Raw genomic sequence first — 21,243 nt, forward strand, 5'->3', positions numbered from 1 at the left:
GTGTGAGTGTAAACTCATTAACCTTTTTCAGCTATCGAGGGTCAGAATATCTACGCATGCGCAATGCTAGCAGGGGGGCAGGGATTTGGGGCTAGATGGAGACACTCGCTTTCTTGTGTTGAGAGTAGAAGCAGATGTCAGTTGCTAAATGATGCAATTAACGGGCTAAGAATGAGCAAATCGCCTATTTTTAGAATGTACACAGGGCTGTAGCATGAAACAATCTAAAATAAAGTTAGGATTGCATTATGGGTAGCCAGCTCAAATTATATAAACATTCATGGTTTAACAGGTATCTTGCCAGTTCACCAGTGAGTTTGGTGAAAGAAAAATGGCACCTCCAGATTATGCATTGGCTGAAGAATTGGCTTTGGCTTTTTAATGGAGGTACATATAGAAAGTACTTGGCCCAGGTGGCTCCAGCATATCAGATCTTTTTTTAGCAGTTGAGTGCAAATGCATGAATTTTTTTTTACTTAATCTATGCATTAACAAGCTATGTGTCTCCTATACATCTAGTGACTATTGTGCACTGAGATCAAGTGTGTCCAGTATAATCAATCTCTCGATTATAACCAATATTATGTTTTCTCCAGTCTCTGTGTGCTCTTGGAGGCATCTAGGAGACCCAGTTACTGTTTTCACATTTCATTTCCTCAGCAGTCTACCTTAAAACAAAAAAGTATTGTGTTTAAATCTGTCTACTAGAAATATTGATTCCCTGCATATTTCACAGGAAATGTAATAACAGCCTTCCTTTCAGTCTTGGACCTTCCTCTGTAGGCATACCAATGAGACCTCAGAAGTATATCGTTATGAAAAAACTGAAGCCGACCCTAGAACCAAATATAAGAGTCTAAAATCTGGCAAACCAAGAAAATGTAATTGGAAATTGAACAACTGGTGTGTTGGGGGAAAAAAGTGTCATTTATTTTGCCATAAAATCTTAAAGACCGCTTAATAACTTCATGTAGCCTGTTGTTACAAGGCCATTTTCTTTATAAAGTTAAAATAAAAGGTTTGATGTGTGGTATTTGAATAATAATATTAGCTATGTTACACTGTTATGGACACATGCCTTAGTTTACTCTATTCTTAAACAAAGTAAAGTGTGACTTAGATATTTCTAAATTCATTTCAAAGAGAAACAAGTTTTTCTTCAACACTTTTGGAGGAATGAGGAATGAGGTGCTTCATCCAGACTGTGTCAGTACACTTTAAAGGTAATATTGTGGAATCAAACCACAAACTACATTAATGTACTCAGAATACATTTATTGTTCTAAGTGTTCACATAAAGGAGTCTTTAAAAATATGTGTCAGAACTGATCCAGGCTGCTACTGATCATTTATATAAACAGGAAAAAGGTCTTGAGTTTATATAGCAGACGTCAGAGTCTTTTAGTTTCATTTAGTGCTTTTGTTAAAGAGTCCCACAATAAACCACTGCATATTGCATTTAATCGTATTTATTGGATAGAAAAGCTGTCAGTCATGTACTCATTTAACCCAATGTCTAATCTCAACAGCAAATTAGTGTCTTGCAAACAATTAAAAGCATTTACAAAAATATATAAAATGCTACAATGTGAAGGGAAATGTACCTTAACACTTCGGAACTATCATCTAAAGAAGTCTAAGGAAATGTCAAGGGGTCTTAGAAAACATGGTTTGTGATGAAAAAGAAGTGAATGAACTATCAAGAAGCAAGAACTCATCAGCTGCCCGCTACCCGCTACCACGCAATAAGAGACCTTGTCAACTAAGAACTTAGGGATCAGACATCTGAGAGGGAGAGATGGCAGCGTTGGATAAAGACGACGATTTAATTGAACCGGAAATGCGAACACATGAAAACAGGATCCATTTTAGCATTTGCCATCCCACTGCTGTCTCCTACTGGTGGTAATACATGCTGTGTGGGGAAAAAAAAAAAAAAAAGAATTATACAAGGAAATAACCAACATACGAATAAGCAGAATCCTTTTAAATACAAGGTCAATTTTGAAGGATATAATTTAAACAAACTCCCCAAGCTTTTTAAAAACCAAGGGTTCTTCATACACGTCGTAATGAGTTGATTGGATTGGATATATGTCGAGTCTGATCAAATCTGTTACCAAGACAACAATTCCATATGCTTAAACGTCATCAGGACGAGATCACATGTTTAGAGCCTTTACGGGTCCACCGGGTCATGCGTTTGTTTGTAAGTATACATCTGAGGATTACTAAATTGTTCATGTAGTTGTGAATACTGAAGTTATTTACTTGTGTGCTAAATAATTAGGCATGCAGCTGATCTTTATAATGTAGTTACATCTTCGAACAGACTGTTTTGATTAGTGATTGGATTCCTTGATAGGACAAAATCTAAGCGTTCATCTGTGTAATTGCTAGATAAAAAACGCTAGAATGCAAAATTTAATCATTTAGTCACTCAAATATTCACACACTGATCCATTTTCTGCATGGCGGAGCTTCCAATTTCCAGCCACGTGACACAATCTGAACTTTGCACTTTACACTGCCGACGGATCCATTAAACAATCTTACTGTTGTGTGAAAAGAAGTAATGTATTTAGTAATCGTCAAAGGCGAAGACTCAGGGTCTTTCCTGCCATTATCATCATCATCGTCATCATGAACTGCTACGAGGTTACACTCAATGACATCACAAGGATTCCTTACCTCACGATGCTTCTGGATCAAATTCCCATAGCCTTGAATGTAAAAGGAAAACAAACAAACAAAAAAAAAAAACAACATTAAAAACAATGTTTTATCTAGATCTGACTTACACTAAACTCTACAGCAAGGCAGCCAAAATACAAAAGAACTGACAGATACTGAGCATAAAAACAATTTACACTGCATCGTATCACATGATCTGGATAAAAGGTCTTAAGCGTTGATGTGAAATGCTTTTACTTCTCAACTCACTTTAAGAGGCCTGTCTTCCTCTGCAATGGCATTTTCGGCCTAAAGGAAACGCGAGAGAATGAGAGAGTGAGAGTGAGAGAAAGAGGGAGTTGGAGAGAAAGAGAGAGTTTTGTTATTATGACCATTGTTAAAAGTGCCGACTTAAATTGAACGGAATTGAACAGAAATCTTTTAAGAGTTTATGAGTAATTTCATTCATTTAATGAACCTAACTGCAAGTCATCATGAGTACAATAAATCTTTAGGAACTTTGTTCTGCGAGCAGCAGTGTAATGAAACCGGCAGATGTTTATACTATAACCAAAGCGGAATACAATCCAAATGATTATGTTATTTGATATTATTTGAATGATATAAGGAGGGCACGGTGGCTTTGTGGTTAGCACGTTCGCCTCACACCTCCAGGGTTGGGGGTTCGATTCCTGCCTCCGCCTTGTGTGTGTGGAGTTTGCATGTTCTCCCCGTGCCTCTGGGGTTTCCTACAGGTACTCCGGTTTCCTCCCCCCGGTTCAAAGACATGCATGGTACTGTAGGTTGATTGGCATCTCTGGAAAATTGTCCGTAGTGTGTGAGTGAATGAGTGTGTGTGTGCCCTGTGATGGGTTGGCACTCCGTCCAGGGTGCATCCTGCCTTGATGCCCGATGACACCTGAGATAGGCACAGGCTCCCCGTGACCCGAGGTAGTTTGGATAAGCGGTAGAAAGTGAGTGAGTGAGTGAGTGAATGATATAAATCAGGGGAGTCAAACTCATATTCACAGTGGGCCAAAATATAAAACTGAGATAAAGTCACGGGCCAAACTGAATATTTATTGAAAAATGAACTGCAACTGATATGTAATGTTCAACCTTTTTCATATGGAAACAAACTTTAGTTTTGCTTGAACACAGGATTTGGAACAACCAGAGCTTGATATTACAAACACATAAGAAATTAAATTTAAAATAAAAGCCACATCAGTGGTGTTCGTTTCTTATTTAAATAATTAAATAAATGATGCCTCTCACTGGATCATTTTAAGTTCCTTTTTGAAGTGGATCTTTTTCAAAACCAACAACAAAACAAACAAAAATAATAATTTCATTCAATGAAAATCCAACTTTTCGACTCGTGTCTTGTTATATTCTTTCGTTACAGACACGTTAGCTCCGTTAGCACACAAGACAAACATGTCTGTCCTTTATATTCGTGAACAGATAATCTGCCTCCCACCTGTCTTGAAATCTCCTATTGTCCATCTTTCGTTTGGCCATTTTTTGTGGAGGGTGGAGTTAACTTGCCCGATGTGACTGTAGCATGATTGTTAACGACTGTCAACAGAGAATGAGGGGCGCTTGCCGTTTGTGACTACGTGTCAATACAGTGGCAAGACATTCTAGGATTTGTAGTATTAGCCGAGCATGCGGCCAGCCAGCTGTAATACACATTTGATATGATCTCGCGGGTCAAATATAATTACACGGGCTCAAGTTACACGGGCCTAAGTTGGACACCCCTGATATAAACTATAGGACAATGAGAATGTTTGACCGGCGCTGCATACGATGCCTCTTCTCCTAGAGTGTAATTTGTAGTTTAAGTGCTATAATAAGGGGGCAACAGCATTCGCTATCATAATGGCATGTGCTGTGCAACCTTTTGTTTGTCTGCGATTTGATCATCCAGCACGTAAAAAAAAGCTGTTTCTAATCCTGGTTGTCCGAGTTAGCAGCAGAGACCTGAGGACAAATCTCATCAACTGTGCCTGAGACATAGCGGATAAAATGTGCTGATACTTTCACAGTTAAAATGCACAGCTTAAGCCTTAAGGCCTGGTTAGTGTTACTATTTCTTATTGATTTGGTTTTGGATTAAAAAAAAAAAAACGGAAAGATTTTGTCTAACTGTTTAAAACACTGACCGTCTGAGACGCTCTTTTAGGTCTAATGGGTTTGTTTATCCTGTGTTTAACAGCAGTGTGTTTTTGGCTTATCGTATTTTACCACGCCCACACACACACACACACACACACACCCAACATCAACTCACTGATGATAACAAAGATCCCCAGGAAGAAGAGCACAGCAGCGAAGACCAAACCTCCGATCCGCACTGACTCGTAGTCTGACAGGAGACATAAGAGGATTATATACATAGTTAATAAAAAATATAAGCAAAAATTTCTAAGAATTGTGTTGGGATGTTTGGATATCTATGTCTATGAACGAGGTGTTGTTTTTCTTTCACATAATTTACATTGATTTATATCATTATCGAGTCTGCAAGTACGCAGTTAGGTTCAGTGGCTTCTTGAGTGTTGAAGCACACAGAGAGGAGAGAGACTGTCACGATATGATACTTCAATGTGTGTAAGACATGTAGCTTTAGCGATTTGTCATTGTTAAAGTTTTTACAGCAGATTATTTACTGAACAAACACTCTATTAGACTGCATTAGCCAGATATTAACAAATCACCAAACTTTAAGACTCCTGGCTAGGCTAGGTCATAGTCCGACTCGAGATATTTTCTACTAGCTGTATTGTGGAAGTAAACCCCGCACCCTGAAGGAACGGCAGAACTGTGGATCAGTGACGTGAGAAACTGAGAACAACCTTGACCATAACCACCCCATTGGTTATCATGATCCTCATCTGAGCAAAGTTACTGAGCAAAATTTTGCTGAGCAAAATTACTGGCGAGCTAAACTACTTTTTGATAAAGTAGCACACAACACAACTGGTTTCCTGATCTAAGACTCAAAACCACTTGTCCAATTTATTAATATATTTTCCATCATTATTCATACCAGTTTAACAGACATCATGAATAGCGTTAACTGTTTTAAAAGTTTGATCTTCTATCAGCATTCTCATGCTGTGCATTATGTTTAAACATACTGCGGGGAAAAAAAAAGAGAACTTTTAATAATTTGACTGTTTAAAAAAGTGTCTTGAATCAAATTCGACAAAACTGGCTGTGGTGAAGTTTTTCCGTCTACTTCAGCAAACGCAGCGAGAGCACAAAGACCCGCTGACCTTCCCAGATGTTTCCTGATTAGCAAGGCGCTTTTTTATCGGCATGATGCGACTGTATTATTCATGCAATCAAAGTGGTAGATAAACGAAAAGCGCCAATGTGAAGGCTGTGATGAGGCTGAAACGGTGTCGAGCAGATCTCCTTCAGCGTTCTGTTTGTTTCCACTCATCATCATACACAGGAATTTACCTCTGGTTTTTTTTTTGTGCCTGATCATTTCGTAAACAGCTTAAAAAGTCACTCCGCTTACCATAATGAAACGGGCTGTCATAATCTGCAAAGAGAAATAAATAAAAAGACATGAGACTTGACTCAAATCGGTAACTTTGCATTATTAACAACCATAAGCTTTTTCACAATGGTCATTTTGATGATAAGATTATTCTGCTTCGCTTCTCTGGTGTAAATCAGACTAAACAGTAAGAAAGACATCCTTTTTTTTTTGTTGTTGTACACTTCTGCTCTCGACACATACCAAAAGAGTTTCTTTCGCACGCCTGAATGTTTGTGCTACTGGAATGCGAGGCTGTAATAACAGCTCACTAGCCAAAGAGCTTCGCAAACATTTTCCTTCCCATGCTGGGGCTTAAACATTCTGTTTCACATCAAACACAGCTAGGAACCTGCCCTGGAACTTTTCTCGGTCATCTCTCTCTCTCTCGTCTGGTGCGGAAATAATGCGAGAGAGATGTATGTGATGTAGAAAATTCTTACCGTTAGCGTCATCCATCGTAGACGCTGGAGAGAAAAAAAAACAGAGAACAAATCATCAGGCTAAAAGAATGGAATACGCTATAAACGTCTGGAACTAGTTGGAATGCTTTGCGCTAAATATATCAGTCAAAAAAACATCATGATTCATGTTGATTTAAATTACGATAAAAACATAAGAAAAAAAAAGAAAAAAGAAAAAAGAGAGAGGGAGAGAGAGAGAGTGAGTGAGAGAGAGAGAGAGAGAGGGGGAGCGAGAGAGAGAGAGAGAGAGAGAGAGAGAGAGAGAGAAAGGGAGCACGAGAGAGTGAGAGAGAGAGGGAGAGCAAGAGAGGGAGAGAGAGTGAGAGAGAGAGCGAGAGCGAGAGCGAGAGCGAGCGAGAGCGAGAGCGAGAGAGAGAGAGAGGGAGAGGGAGAGAGGGAGAGGGAGAGGGAGAGAGGGAGAGGGAGAGAGGGAGAGAGAGAGAGAGAGAGGGAGAGAGGGAGCGAGAGTGAGAGAGAGAGCGAGAGAGAGAGCGAGAGACAGAGAGGGAGAGAGAGAGAGAGAGCGAGAGAGGGAGAGAGAGAGAGAGAGCGAGAGAGGGAGAGAGAGAGTGAGAGCGAGAGAGGGAGAGAGAGAGCGAGCGAGAGAGGGAGAGAGGGAGAGAGAGCGAGAGACAGAGAAAGAGAGAGAGAGAGAGAGAGAGAGAGAGAGAGAGAGAGAGAGAGAGAGAGAGAAAGCCAAAAAGAAGTCTGTGTTCAGGCTTACATAACACTGGCATTCTCATGCACAAAACACATGCGCGCACGCGCTCACGCACGCATACACACACACACAAAAACACGCTCTCGCTCACTCGCTCACACACACACAAAAACACACGCTCTCGCTCACTCGCTCACACACACACAATAACACACGCTCACTCGCTCACACACACACACACACAAAGATGCTATCATTTTTTACTGTAGATTTCTTACTCCCATGGCTACATATGACTACAAAAGGAAATCTTTTATGTGCAGAGATTATTTTGCCCAACAAAAGATTTTTCCTCATGGGGACCAAGAAAATGTCCCCACATTGTCAAATGTCTTTTTTTTTCCTCCCTTCATCACCATGGGAACATTTGGATAATAAAAGACACAGACACTGTGGCAGAAACACACCCATGATGGTGAAGTCTTACTAAAAGCAGACTCCAGCACACGGTGAGGAAATATGAATCCTTCGTTTTCTCCCCAGGAAAATGAATGGGGTGTTTTATTAAGAGAACCACTGCTATCACGTATCCCTGTCAAACCCAAACAAAGATTCTGTGCCAGAGCCTCGGACATTTTAAACCACACGGTGTGTCTGTGTGCTTCTTTGTGTTTGTATGTGGAATTACAGTTGCTTGAGTTCGAGAAAAGTAAGTTTAAAAAAAGTCTGAGAAAGGTGCAAAGGTCAACTTGTTCTCAAGGAATCTTCCGGAACACTGGGGTCCACATTAAGGTCACCTATTACTGTGTACTGGCCAAATCATCAGCATCAACGACAATAAAAACACATTCGAATAATCCAACAAGTGAGAAATTATTCTTCTATCCACTATTAATCTTTAAAGATGCTGTAATGTTAATAAGTCAAGAGTCAAAAGGTCCATCGTTGAAAAAGCGAGAAAAAAAATGCATAAAATTTCGCATTTATAATATAACACGTTATAAATCTAATCCTAAACTATACCATGACACCGAAATAGAAAAATGGAAAAATGTCATTCTTCAGCTGTGAAAACCAGAGAAGTCTCGAATGATGCAGTTTCTTCAGTAAGACAATCCCAGGAACACCAGGCATGAGGCAGGAGTATTGGAAGGAATAATTCAGAAGCCAGACACACACACACACACACACACACACACACACACACACACACACACACACACACACACACACACACACACACACACACACACACACACACACGCTTTTCATTCATTCATTCATCTTCTACCGCTTATCCGAACTACCTCGGGTCACGGGGAGCCTGTGCCTATCTCAGGCATCATCGGGCATCAAGGCAGGATACACCCTGGACGGAGTGCCAACCCATTGCAGGGCACACACACACACACATTCACTCACGCAATCACACACTAGGGACAATTTTCCAGAGATGCCAATCAACCTACTATGCATGTCTTTGAACCGGGGGGAGGAAACCGGAGTACCCGGAGGAAACCCCCGATGCACAGGGAGAACATGCAAACTCCACACACACAAGGTGGAGGCGGGAATCGAACCCCGACCCTGGAGGTGTGAGGCGAACGTGCTAACCCCTGAGCCACCGTGCCTCCCTACATGCGCTTTTATAAAAAGAAATCACTGTTTTTATTCACAAATTTATCAGAAAAGAACTTTAAGCTTTAGCACTTCAAAAATGTAGCACTTCAGGGTCTGTGTGATCACCGAATTCCCCGCTGTTCTGCGACGTCTAGGACGCCCACAACCAGCAGTCAGGTGTGAAAAGTTCTCATTTTACTTGAGGGAAGCGTAGTACTGCGATTTGTTTACCTTTGTGAGCATGACAGTAATGCATCGTGCAGACATTTTGATGTATCCTGAGGCAGAGCATGTTTAAAACAGCAAGAAGCTTTAAAATGCCAAACAAAGCTTTGCCAAAAAACAGCTGGAGAGACACAGAGACACACACATCTACGCCTCAACTCACTTACCTGGCATCTCCCTGCCAAAAGCTGAGCCTACACACACACACACACACACACACACACACACACACACACACACACACTTCCTGTTAAGGGATCTTTCCTAAACAGAGATTAAAATAAAGGGACTTTTCTCTGGGCCATTACTGGTCTCTTTCACCCCAGGCTTTCTCTATGCAACATATTTCTAACTGTTGAAGATGACAAGACAGATGTTCCTTTTTGCATCTTCTTTGCATTATCCCTCCAGCTATGTGCTAAGAAACAGGTTATGCTGGGCAGAAAACACGTCGGGAAATCCTGCACGCTTATCTGAACGGCTCAGAACAGTCGGGAATGCATCAATGGAAACACATGAGAATGAAATCTACACACACACAAAGTAATTAGTAATAAAGTAACTAGTGAGAGAACAAAAAGCAGAGCAGAGAACATGATAAAGAGCACTCACCCAAAACTGGAGCTAGGTGGGAAAAACAGAACAGTGCGACTAAAGAGAGCTCCATCTCGTCTGAAAAACAAGAGAGAGTGTATGCGTGTGTGTGAGTGAGTGTGAGTGTGTGTGTGTGTGTAAGAGAGGGGGAGAGAGAGAGAGAGAGAATGAGTGAGTGAGTCAGAGACAAACACATACTTGGCAATAAAGCTCCGATTCTGATTCTTCTGATCTGTTCATACACGTGTGCTCCCACACACACACACACACACACACACACACACACACACACACACACACACACACACACACACACACACACACACACACACACACACACACACACGGGCTGGGCGATAAAACGATAAGCATCGCGATAAACACGTGTTCGATAAAACGTTCAATTTTTTATTCTTTTTTTTTACAGAAAAAAAAGGAAATGTAATTGTTCTTTTAAAGGTGGGGTCTCCGATGTTTGAGAAATGCTTCAGAAAACTGAGTCGGAACGACAAACAAAACAAAAATCAAAACAAACGTGTAGCCAATGAGCAGAAAGGGGCAGGGCTTGTCAATATGGGCGGAGAGAGTGTTCAGTGCGCATGTGTGACATTAGCAGAAAGCGGTTTTAACATTGACATGGAGGATAAAAACAAAGAAAGTGAAGAAAGGCTTACGATGAGGTAAGAAGTAGGACGTGTTAATATAGGATCAGCTTTCCAGCGCTGGAGAGAACTGAAGGAGCAGGAAGTTGGCGCATATTCACAGATTGGAGTTTCCTGAGTCAATAACTCCTGAGCTAAACACTGTTACTACACAAATAACACCTCTTTTCTATCGTAGTAATGTAGAGAGGCAGCTAATATAAAATCACCAAAACAAACACGCCCCTAACCCAAATGGGTCCCACCCCTGTATTGATAGCTCCGCCCACACATACATACGTAACCCAGGCAACTCATGGAAAGAAATGTGTCTTTATAATAGCTGAAGTGAAGAACAATACGATTGTAGATAAACAAACAAGCAAAAATGACACACAAACATAATCATGCAAAGGACAAAGGCATATATTAGTTCTGTGTAACAAAGCAAAACCAACGTTACTCACCTATCGAGAAGGAAAAAAGCGCCTCGGCGTCTTAAGTAAAGTTTGCCGCATGTTCACAGATTGGAGTTTCCCGAGTCAATAACTCCTGAGCTAAACGCTGTTACTACACAAAACGCGGTTGTAGCTGCGTCTCTATATTACTACGATAGAAAAGAGGGCGCTGGAAAGCTGATCCTATATTAACACGTCCTACTTCTTACCTCATCGTAAGCCTTTCTTCACTTTCTTTCTTTGTTTTTATCCTCCATGTCAATGTTAAAACCGCTTTCTGCTAATGTCACACATGCGCACTGAACACTCTCTCCGCCCATATTGACAAGACACGCCCCTTTCTGCTCATTGGCTACACGTTTGTTTTGTTTTTGTTTCTTTTTTGGCCTGACTCAGTTTTCTGAAGCATTTCTCAAAAATCTGAGACCCTACCTTTAATAACTGAGGGCATTATGATCAGAGGAAGGTTAAGTTTAAAATAAATGTAATATATTTTTCTCCTGGTCCTTATTTTAAATGGGCCATAAAAAATATCAATAATCATCAATATCGACCGATATGAAACACTGATATCGTGATACAGTCTTCAGCCATATCGCCCAGCCCTAACACACACACAAAATACATTTCATAGTACAATAGCTATAATTCTTAAAGCAAACCCAAAAAAAAGAAATATGAAAATCCCCTCATCTTTAACACCCAAAAATAAATCATTGTTAATTTGCCAACATGTTCATATGCAAATCGAGTTCATGCAAACGTGACATTTGTTTTTCTGAGCACTTGCAAAATGACATGTAAAGCAAGTAAAATATGCATACACACATTTACATGCATTCATTTCGTACAGCTATTAAGTAATTCTAATAACGTCGTCAGTTTTTTTTTGTGTGTGTGTAAACAACCATCAGAATGGGTGAATTTTGATCTTAAATGATTTTAGGCTGTTGTGATTATTTCTATAACTACTGAACCCCTGGGATTTTCACAAGTAATAGTGACGCAGACGGAAACGCAGCGTCGATGAGGCCAACGGAGAATGACCATACTGGTTCAAACAGAAAGGCTACATTAACTTTTATAGCCACACTGTACAGCTGTGATGAGCATACAGAACACACAACTCACTGAACATCGTGATGGATAAACTACACCAGAAAACCACATCAGTGATTACAGAATTCAGGGTTCCCACTCTTTCAGAGATCATTTTCCAGGACTCCCCAAACGGAATAAACAACATTCCCAAACGGAATAAACAACATTTAATTGTCTGTCCAAAACATTCACTGCATTAAGCTCCAATGAACAGTATCCTTTTGAACTTTTTAGTGTAGTTGCTTCAAACTCTCTTGCATGTTTTCCAAACTTTGTTCTAGAGCTGCTACTGTTTTTCAGCAAAATCGGCGCTCCTCTGAGAAATCTAAATCCGTCTGAATGCGAATGTCTGTGATTGCCGAAAATGTTTTTTCCAAAACGCGTTTTCTTGTCTGTTTTGGTAATCGTGAACTACCGTATTAACCCTAGCGCACTGGTATTCAAGTTTCTGCTTTCTGCACACCAATAATGGATGTAAATGTGTTTGCTACCCTACCCAACCCTTGTGGTTGTGTATACAATTTTCAAACTGAAACTGAAACGTAGGTACGCTCCAAACAGAAATTAAACCCAATGGTTCCTCCCGACTCCAGTGTCGTGCCGCTTTCTTTTTCGCCGCCACTATACTATTGATCGGTCACATGACCATACGCAATCCACGCATCCTGGACATGTGGTCTTGTGCGACGCCCACATGTAAAACACAGACACTCCTACCTCTGTAAAACACAGAGATGTTAGTCCCGTCCGAATCCATACATGAAATGACAGACGTCGGCTGAAAAAAATTCTAACTCAAACGTCGTTTGGAAAACTAGTCCCGTCCGAATAGGGCTATTGACTCACTTTCACAAACGATTCGTTAATAAACGCATATTCAAATAAACGCCACTGTATTGTATGTTACTAAAAACATTCTGCTCCGGCTTTGTTTGTAACTACTATGGTTAGTGAAGGATAGAAAGGGAGTCACTTAACTTCTTGTTTAGTGAACTGTTGCAAAAATCAATATCACATTTGCAAACGTGTTTTTAAGTTTATATAAGTAAACCTATTATGTGTCACCGGCCTTCGCCTTATGTTTACAACACTTGTCTGTGCTGCACTTTGAGCATGCAAATAATTGTTCAATGTATGATTCGCTGTGCATCGCGTCAGTAGAATATCTAATTTTGACTTCTTATTTCGCTCATAAAACAGGTTTGGGGACTGTGTGGATGGATTACTTTTAAAGACAATTTGTCATGTGAATGAAATTTCAACATTTATAAAATAAAAAGACCGCACATATTAATACCCTTTCCTTTCTCAGGCCAATGCCGTCATGCATGCTTTAGTTTGCTGTGCATTCCCCTTGCACATGATATTCAGATTAACAAGGTTAATATAACCTGCTTACCCGTCAACATTTGCTGAAAACATTCAAGCACTTAAACCATTCCTACCACCTGAAACCGCCAACACAAGACTGCGTCATCCGTCACAGCGAGATTAAACAGCATAACAAAAAACCTGTGAAAACTCAGCGTCCCTGAACAGAGCGCTTACTAACGTTAATTGTTTTGACCAGTTGTAAACTGTTCTTTAAATGATCAAGAACATTTAAAAATAATAATTTTCCAGGACAACAAGATTTTTTCCAGGACATTTTAGAGAGACAAGTTCTCTCATTTTCCATGTGTTTTCCAGGACTGGAACATTCATTCATTCATTCATTCATTCATTTTCTACCGCTTATCTGAACTACCTTGGGTCACGGGGAGCCTGTGCCTATCTCAGGCGTCATCGGGCATCAAGGCAGGATACACCCTGGATGGAGTGCCAACCCATCGCAGGGCACACACACACACACACACACACACACTCTCATTCACTCACGCAATCACACACTAGGGGCAATTTTCCAGAGATGCCAATCAACCTACCATGCATGTCTTTGTACCGGGGGAGGAAACCGGAGTACCCGGAGGAAAACCCCAAACACGGGGAGAACGTGCAAACTCCACACACAAGGCGGAGGCGGGAATCGAACCCCGACCTTGGAGGTGTGAGGCGAACGTGCTAACCACTAAGCCACCGTGCCCCCCAGGACTGGAACATTGGTCATTAATTTTCCAGGATTTCCAGGTTTTCCAGGACGTGTGGGAACCCTGCAGTTAGAGAATATGGCACCAAAAGCATGAATTTAGGCCATCCTTAAAAATATTTTTGGTTTGCAGTAACAGTAAAAAAAAAAAAAAAAAAAAGGGTCGGTAGGTAGGTCTATATTTCTTTTTTTTAAGTTTCAATGTAAAAAAAAATACAATTTTGGTGACGGTGATTATGTAGGTATGAATTTAAACAAATTAGCATATCGTGACGTCACTGTCTGGGTCTTCAACCCGTGCCTTCAGGCGCATCATTGCAAACCTCATTTTGACGAAGGCTATATAGACCACAAACAAATTTGTTTGAATGGTGACCGCGAACATTTGGTTTACTGCAGCCGCAGCCATCATTACCAAGCGCGAACCGTTGACTCTGACAGTGAATGAGAGTATGAGACGAAGCGAATGCACAGGCCATAGTGTGACATCCGTTAACCAATAGTGTAAACATAGAGGACGTCACAGGCATGGCCTCTAGTCCCAAGTTCCTGTCCATGTTTTTGCCCCTTAAATACCACATAGCATTTCAAGAAGACAGTAAATTCTTATGTTACGGCTGAGCTGTAGATTTTGAATCTTTTAGTTCTGAAAGTTAAGTTGCATGACTTAAAGGCAGTATTTTTGTATTATTATTATTATTATTGTTATTTTAATGTATGCCTCAGTTTTGATATTTTAAAAAAGTAATTTGAAAGTAATTTATTTTTTTGTTTTTGCATCTCAGAAAAGGGTTCATTTAAAGCCCAGAATGTTTGGCACTTAAATGTATTTAATTCTTCTCAATCAACTTTGTCATTGTTCACAGTACAAGTACAGACAGAGATGGGTAATGGGTAATATTTAAATGTTTATTTTTGATAGAAAATTTTGTTGTATGCATTGCACAGTGGTGGGTTGTCAGGACCAGCAGGGCCTTCCTCTGCTGGCCCTATAAAAATAATTTTTTAAAAAAAGTGTTAAATGTTTTTCTTTAGTATGCTATTTATTTATTTTCATTGCAAAATTCGTTAATTTTGTTAAGGTTAAACTGGAGTACCCTCAAAATGTCACTTAAAAATCAGCTTACACAGCTGGGACCAGCTCTACAGATATTGCTAGGCTTTTTGTTTAAGGACAACACATCTGATTTGTTACAAACATTAGTGACAGAAAAATCAACCAATCAAATTTTGACGTTTATTGACAGCATGTCCTCTGGGTCTAGCCATAGATATCTACCACAGATGTCCCCTTGGGGTCCTAAAAATGCATCAAAACCGCCGCCATCTTTGTACAGGTGTCTTGTACTTCAAATTCATGGACGATGTCGGACTTCGTTTGGTTGTTCAAAGGAACGAAATATAAAAACCAGACAGCAAAGGATTACATTTCACAAGTGAGAATGTGTTTTATGATACTGAACGTTAAGAAATTATATTTCTGCTTCCGTTGGTTTGTTTCAGTCCTTGGTTAACGACCGCAGCTAATCCAGGCTAGTTACCCATTAGTTTTTGACAGTTAGGAAAACCGACAATGTTTGTAGATTCCGAAGCTCTAAATAAGGACGTTAAAAATTGACCCATGCTTTTTTTGCTTAAAGGTGAAGACCCAACTTTATCTATGTTCTGTAAGATTCCCTTATCTCTCAAACATATTTTATTAGATTGTCCTGGACAACACAAGCAGAATGCTCTTTTATCAAGTTACTTCACTTAAGGACATATTTAATGACATTATGCCTGAAAAGGGTTTGGATTTTTTTTATTGTATGTTAATTTAAAAAAAAATTGTAAAACATGACTTGCTGTTTATATTTGTTTTGTTTTTATTGTATTTATATGATATTTGTGTTTTTGTAATTAAATGTTTGCCATGAAAATAGCTTTGATTGCTGACATGGTATCTGAATCCGAATCTAAAGCAGAAGTAGGCTCTGAGGACATATTTGGTCTTCATGATCACACTGTTGAGACTCAAGATGGCATAGACAACCATCACTTTAGCTTAATGTCACTGGTTGTCTGTGCCTTTCATAAGTTGAGACAACACCATGTCGCAAAGGTTCATACCCTGCAACTGCAGAGCAAAAGTCTAAGGAAGAAACTGTAAGGTCATGTTATTGCAGGGGTTCTATATAAACCAATACAAATAAACCAATACAATTTAAATGTTTAAATTAACATGTATTTTACACCATTGTAGCAGTGTTGCATGCAGTAGGCTATAAGGTAAGTAGTGATTGATAATGGACTTAATGATAAATACATGTCTGATCTTTGGAACGAACCAAAAAAAAACTAGAAAAATCGCATTCATGACGATTTATGGTGATTTTATTTCTTTCCCTACATTGACGCTGATGCATTAAGAGGAGGGGGTCCCCTGTACCAAGATGGCGGCTCTATTGACGCATTCGTTCCAATGTACTGCCGTATACAAGGCGACATCTAGTGTATATATCTATGGGTCTAGCAACGTGCCCAGTGCTACCAGTGCCAAGTGCTTTTTGTCCTTCGTAGTATGCTCTTTTTTTTTGAATGAGGGCATTTTTCCAAGACCTCCGGAAACACGCCCCCTTTACGTCGTGGTAACGAAACCCCTGGAATTTAGCGAATGCCGTTGCAATTATGAGCGCTATGAGTGGCTAACAGCGCTATTTAAAAAATAAAAGTTACATTTTTCTAAAAAAGGAAACCAATTAGTTGTTCATTTTAAGAGACCCATCTTATTTTCTTTTGTATATTTAATTTTGCTCTTTAATTAAGCAAAAATACATTTTATCCGATTACTCGATTAATCGATGATTAGTTATTGTAAAGCCAAAACATGGAACATGTGCAGCACCCTGGAGCTTTTATTTGTCCAATGGCTAGATAATATAATTTTGATCTGTCCACCTCTACACAGTGGTGTGAAAAAGTGTTTGCCCCTTCCTGATTTTTTGTTTTTTTGCATGTTTGTCACACTTTAATGTTTCAGATCATCAAACAAATGTAAATATTAGTCAAAGATAACAAGTAAACACAACATGCAGTTTTTAAATGAAGGGTTCTATTATTAAGGGAAACCTAAACATCATAACTGGTTGTCCCACCCTTAGCAGCAAGAACTGCAATAAATCGTTTGCGAGACTGTGGAATGAATCTGTTACAGCGCTGTAGAGAAATTTTGCAGGATTGTTGTAATTCAGCCACATTGGAGGGTTTTCGAGCATGAACTGCCTTTTTAAGGTCATGCCACAGCATCTCAATAGGATTCAGGTCAGGACTTGAGTCTTCAGTCTCCACTCAAGTCTTCATTTTGTTTTTCCTTTAGGCATTCAGAGGTGGACTTGCTGATGTGTTTTTTAGATAATTGTCCTGCTGCAGAACCCAAGTTCGCTTCAGCTTGAGGTCACGAACAGATGGCCGCACATTGTCCTTGAGGATTTTTTGGTAGACAGCAGAATTCATGGTTCCATTTATCACAGCAAGTCTTCCAGGTCCTGAAGCAGCAAAACAGCCCCAGACCATAACACTACCACCACCATATTTTACTGTTGGTATGATGTTCTTTTTCTTTGGCAGTGTTACTTTTACACCAGATGTAAATGGGACACACACCTTCCAAAAAGTTCAACTTTTGTCTCGTCAGTCCACAGAGTATTTTCCCAAAAGATCATCAAGATGTTTTCTGGCAAATCTGAGACGAGCCTTTATGTTCTTTTTGCTCAGCAGCGGTTTTCGATACTCTAGCATGCAGGTCATTTTTACCCAGTCTCTCACTGTGGCTCGCTGGAGTCCCAGAGCTTTAGAAATGGCTTTATAACCTCTTGGGTTTGGATTTTGTTTTCCTTTAATAATAAAATCCTTCATTTAAAAACTGCATGTGTTTACTTGTGTAATCTTTGACTATTTAAATTTGTTTGATGATCTGAAATATTAAAGCGTGACAAGCATGCAAAAAATGAAAAAATCTGGAAGGGGGCCAACACTTTTTCACACCACCGTATATTAATTATCCACAATGTCAATAACTTCCTCTCTTATTCTGTAATGTCAGCCAGATTCTGTCTCCCAAAAAATGAATCCAAGAGAATAGAATAATTTCAGAATCGCAGATTAATTTCACTTGAAAGATACATACTGTTTCTCCATGAACGTCGTTTTAAAACTTTAATCTCATCTCCAAAGTTCCGCTCTCTTGTTCCACAGGCTAAATATTGTAACATGATCTGCTTCTTCCATTTCTGCACAACTGAATATTGCCTTATGGTTTTCTTATGAGAGGCCACATTTTCTTATTATCTTATGTTTTAACTAGAATTCATTTCCCGGTGACATAATTGCACTTTATAAACATATCGTAAAAATTATTTTTAAATCACACCCTCTGGTGTCACCTAGATGAGGGTGGCTGCTAAATGCTGGAAATGTAATGTAAGGTAACCAGTTAAGGAAGTTTAACCTGCCACAGGAGCGGCTGAAACTGTTCTACTCAAGCCGTCATCGAGTCTGTTCTGTGTACTCCAATAACTGTCTGGTTTTCTCATCTACATCAAAAGACTACAGAGAACGGTTCAGACTGCCGAAAGGATTACTGGTGTTTCCCTACCCACCCTTCAAGAACTGTATATAACCAGAGTGAGGAAAAGGGCTCAGAAATTCACTCTGGAGCCCTCAAATCCAAGTCATCCATCTGGCTGGCACTACAGAGCCCCAAATACCAGCACAACCAGCAACAAGAACAGTTTCTTCACCCAGGCAATCCTCATGATTGCCTCTTGAAACCTCATGAACAATTAAATGCAATAACCTTACATTGAATTGCTACCATCTCCATCCTAGTACATCCCTGCATCTCATTCTATTCTATCATCTATAGCACAACTGTACATAGACTTTATACATTTTTTTACATACGTGTATGTTTTTATATTCTCATCTTGTTGTCTCTGTATACTGGAAGCGTAGGACACTAAACCAAATTCCTTATATGCGCAAGCGTACTTGGCAATAAAGCTCTTTTTCTGATTCTGATAGCACTATACAAATAAAATTAAAGCAATGTATTATAAAGCCTATTACGTAATAGATATACTTAATACATAACAATGTACAATTCATGGCATCATCATAGACACAGCATGTCCCTGGTCCAAAAATGAAAAGTTTTTAAAAAGATGAGAAAGACTGAACTTGGCTTTTCATCTTCATTTTCAAAAAAAAAAAACAACAAAAGAATCAAAAATATTCACAATGAATACAATGAAGGTTCAATGTAAGCGTCACCAGTGGACTAATCAGATGGTAAAGATTTTCACTAATCTTAATACGTTTATATAATAAATGCACATGCTTGTGTGCTTTAGACAGAGGACGCATTACAGTATAGAATGAAAACTCTGGAGTCTTTTTGGTTGGCTTCACAGCCACATAGACGTGTTTGTGTGTCCATGAGCCGAACACAGCATGTTTTAACGAGATCATTTACATCACCACCAGCATGCAGCTAAGAAAAGCAAGTCATCTCTATTTCAAGACTGGCACCTTGAAAATGATGGGTGTGCTGAGGGGTGGAGGGTTGAGCTGACTGATTATATGCTCCATGGCTTTTAAACACAACTGAACATTTGTGCTGTGACTCCATGCAACAAGGCCATGATGTGATGATGGCAAATCTTTTTCTCTCAATGCCTTTCAGAGATTTCAGGACCGAATTCTTACTTCAACAAGTAAAATGATTGTTTGCTTATTACAAAAAAAACGCATTTTAAAAACAATGATCATTTCTTTCTTTTTTTTTATTTCCCTCTTTTTATTTCCATTTATCTTCGCTTCCTTTCCATGCAAAAACTCAAACATACAATTATACCTTTTCATATGCAAGCAACAGCTGTACAAAACAAGTCTAGTGCATGTAATATGAGCCGCCTGATCACGTGACCCCCCGTAAATACATCTCGGGGAAAACTTTTTTTTAATGTTTATCATTTAAAATTTACAGAATAGAACTAATCTAACGGTGATCTTAACGGGGCCGGTGGTAAGATACGTTTGCGGACGTAAACATATAGAAAAGTCGTTTTAATAAAGTATGCACAGAGTGAGTAAAAACGTTTTAAATGGTTTTTAGTTTAGGAAACTTACCACTTAATGCACGCGCGTGAGGTCCGAAGTTTGGGTTGGGAGCTGAAGCACGAGGTTTAATTAACTTCCCTCTAGTTGGTAAAATATCTTACTAAAACGAATATTACGGAAATCCTAACGTTAACTATAAACGCGGCTCGCAGTAAAAGAACGAGACGAATTTGACAGAACGAATGAAATCCTAATCGACGCCTTCAACGCAGCTCCTTTGGCAACTTTTCGGATTAACTCACATCCGTCTCGTGCACAAGAGCGCATCCCAAATAACCCACGTATTCACTACAACGGTGCCCTAGTTAGAACACCAAACATTGGAATGTTACAGCCTATGTAGTGCACTACGTCCAATAAGAAGCCGTTTTGGGATTGAGAAGCGACCAATCATGCCGACGTTTGATTGATCCCGTTATTTTTGTTTTTTATTTATTTATTTGTTTTAAAAAAAAAGCTTTGAATTTCTCGTTTTATTTTGTCCTATTTATTCCATTTGAATTCATTTATGCAAATGCAAACGTATTGCATGAAGTGTTTGGATATTTGTCGATAGTTTACATTTCTAAAGTGGCAATGATCTACAGTAGAAATTAACTGATGATGATGATGGTGATGATGATGATGATGATGATGATGATGAAAACAAAAGAACCTTCATGCTTGTGATTTTCACGTTATCTGCAGTTCTGCTGTTAGAATTCCATGCATTCCACAGAAGGGGGATGTGCAATAAGCCTACTGAAAAAAGCAACGTTTATTAAAGCTAATTCTTGGGAGTTACACGTAGTTTCCACAACACTAAAAGCTAGTTTGAAACACAAGTGTTAAATTTCAACATGAATTGTTTAACAAGGCCTGCCTGCTTTTCTAATCCAGACAAAGAAGCATAATCAAGTATAACAATCACTGAAACTTGATACATCATAGATGCATCATAGACACATTGTTGACATGAAAATTCATCAGTTCTAACCACCAGGAGAGAATCACGTGGATAAC

The 21,243-nt window shown here is 39.4% G+C and overlaps 1 protein-coding gene across 1 annotated transcript; it reads right to left on the minus strand.

Moving 5' to 3' along the window:
• Positions 1 to 1,456: 1,456 nt before the first annotated feature.
• On the minus strand, positions 1,457 to 20,494 carry fxyd6l (FXYD domain containing ion transport regulator 6 like). Its single transcript, XM_060870841.1, has 9 exons — positions 20,251 to 20,494; positions 9,815 to 9,874; positions 9,370 to 9,396; positions 6,676 to 6,699; positions 6,212 to 6,235; positions 4,973 to 5,047; positions 2,944 to 2,982; positions 2,692 to 2,723; positions 1,457 to 1,915 (listed from the first exon to the last, which is right to left on the minus strand). Exons 2-7 carry the CDS (start codon positions 9,867 to 9,869, stop codon positions 2,945 to 2,947), a joined length of 243 nt encoding a protein of 80 aa, XP_060726824.1. The 5' UTR covers positions 9,870 to 9,874; positions 20,251 to 20,494; the 3' UTR covers positions 1,457 to 1,915; positions 2,692 to 2,723; position 2,944.
• Between the last annotated feature and the right edge of the window lie 749 nt (positions 20,495 to 21,243).

Source organism: Tachysurus vachellii, chromosome 5 (genome assembly GCF_030014155.1).
Source record: "Tachysurus vachellii isolate PV-2020 chromosome 5, HZAU_Pvac_v1, whole genome shotgun sequence".
Classification (NCBI taxonomy): domain Eukaryota; kingdom Metazoa; phylum Chordata; class Actinopteri; order Siluriformes; family Bagridae; genus Tachysurus; species Tachysurus vachellii.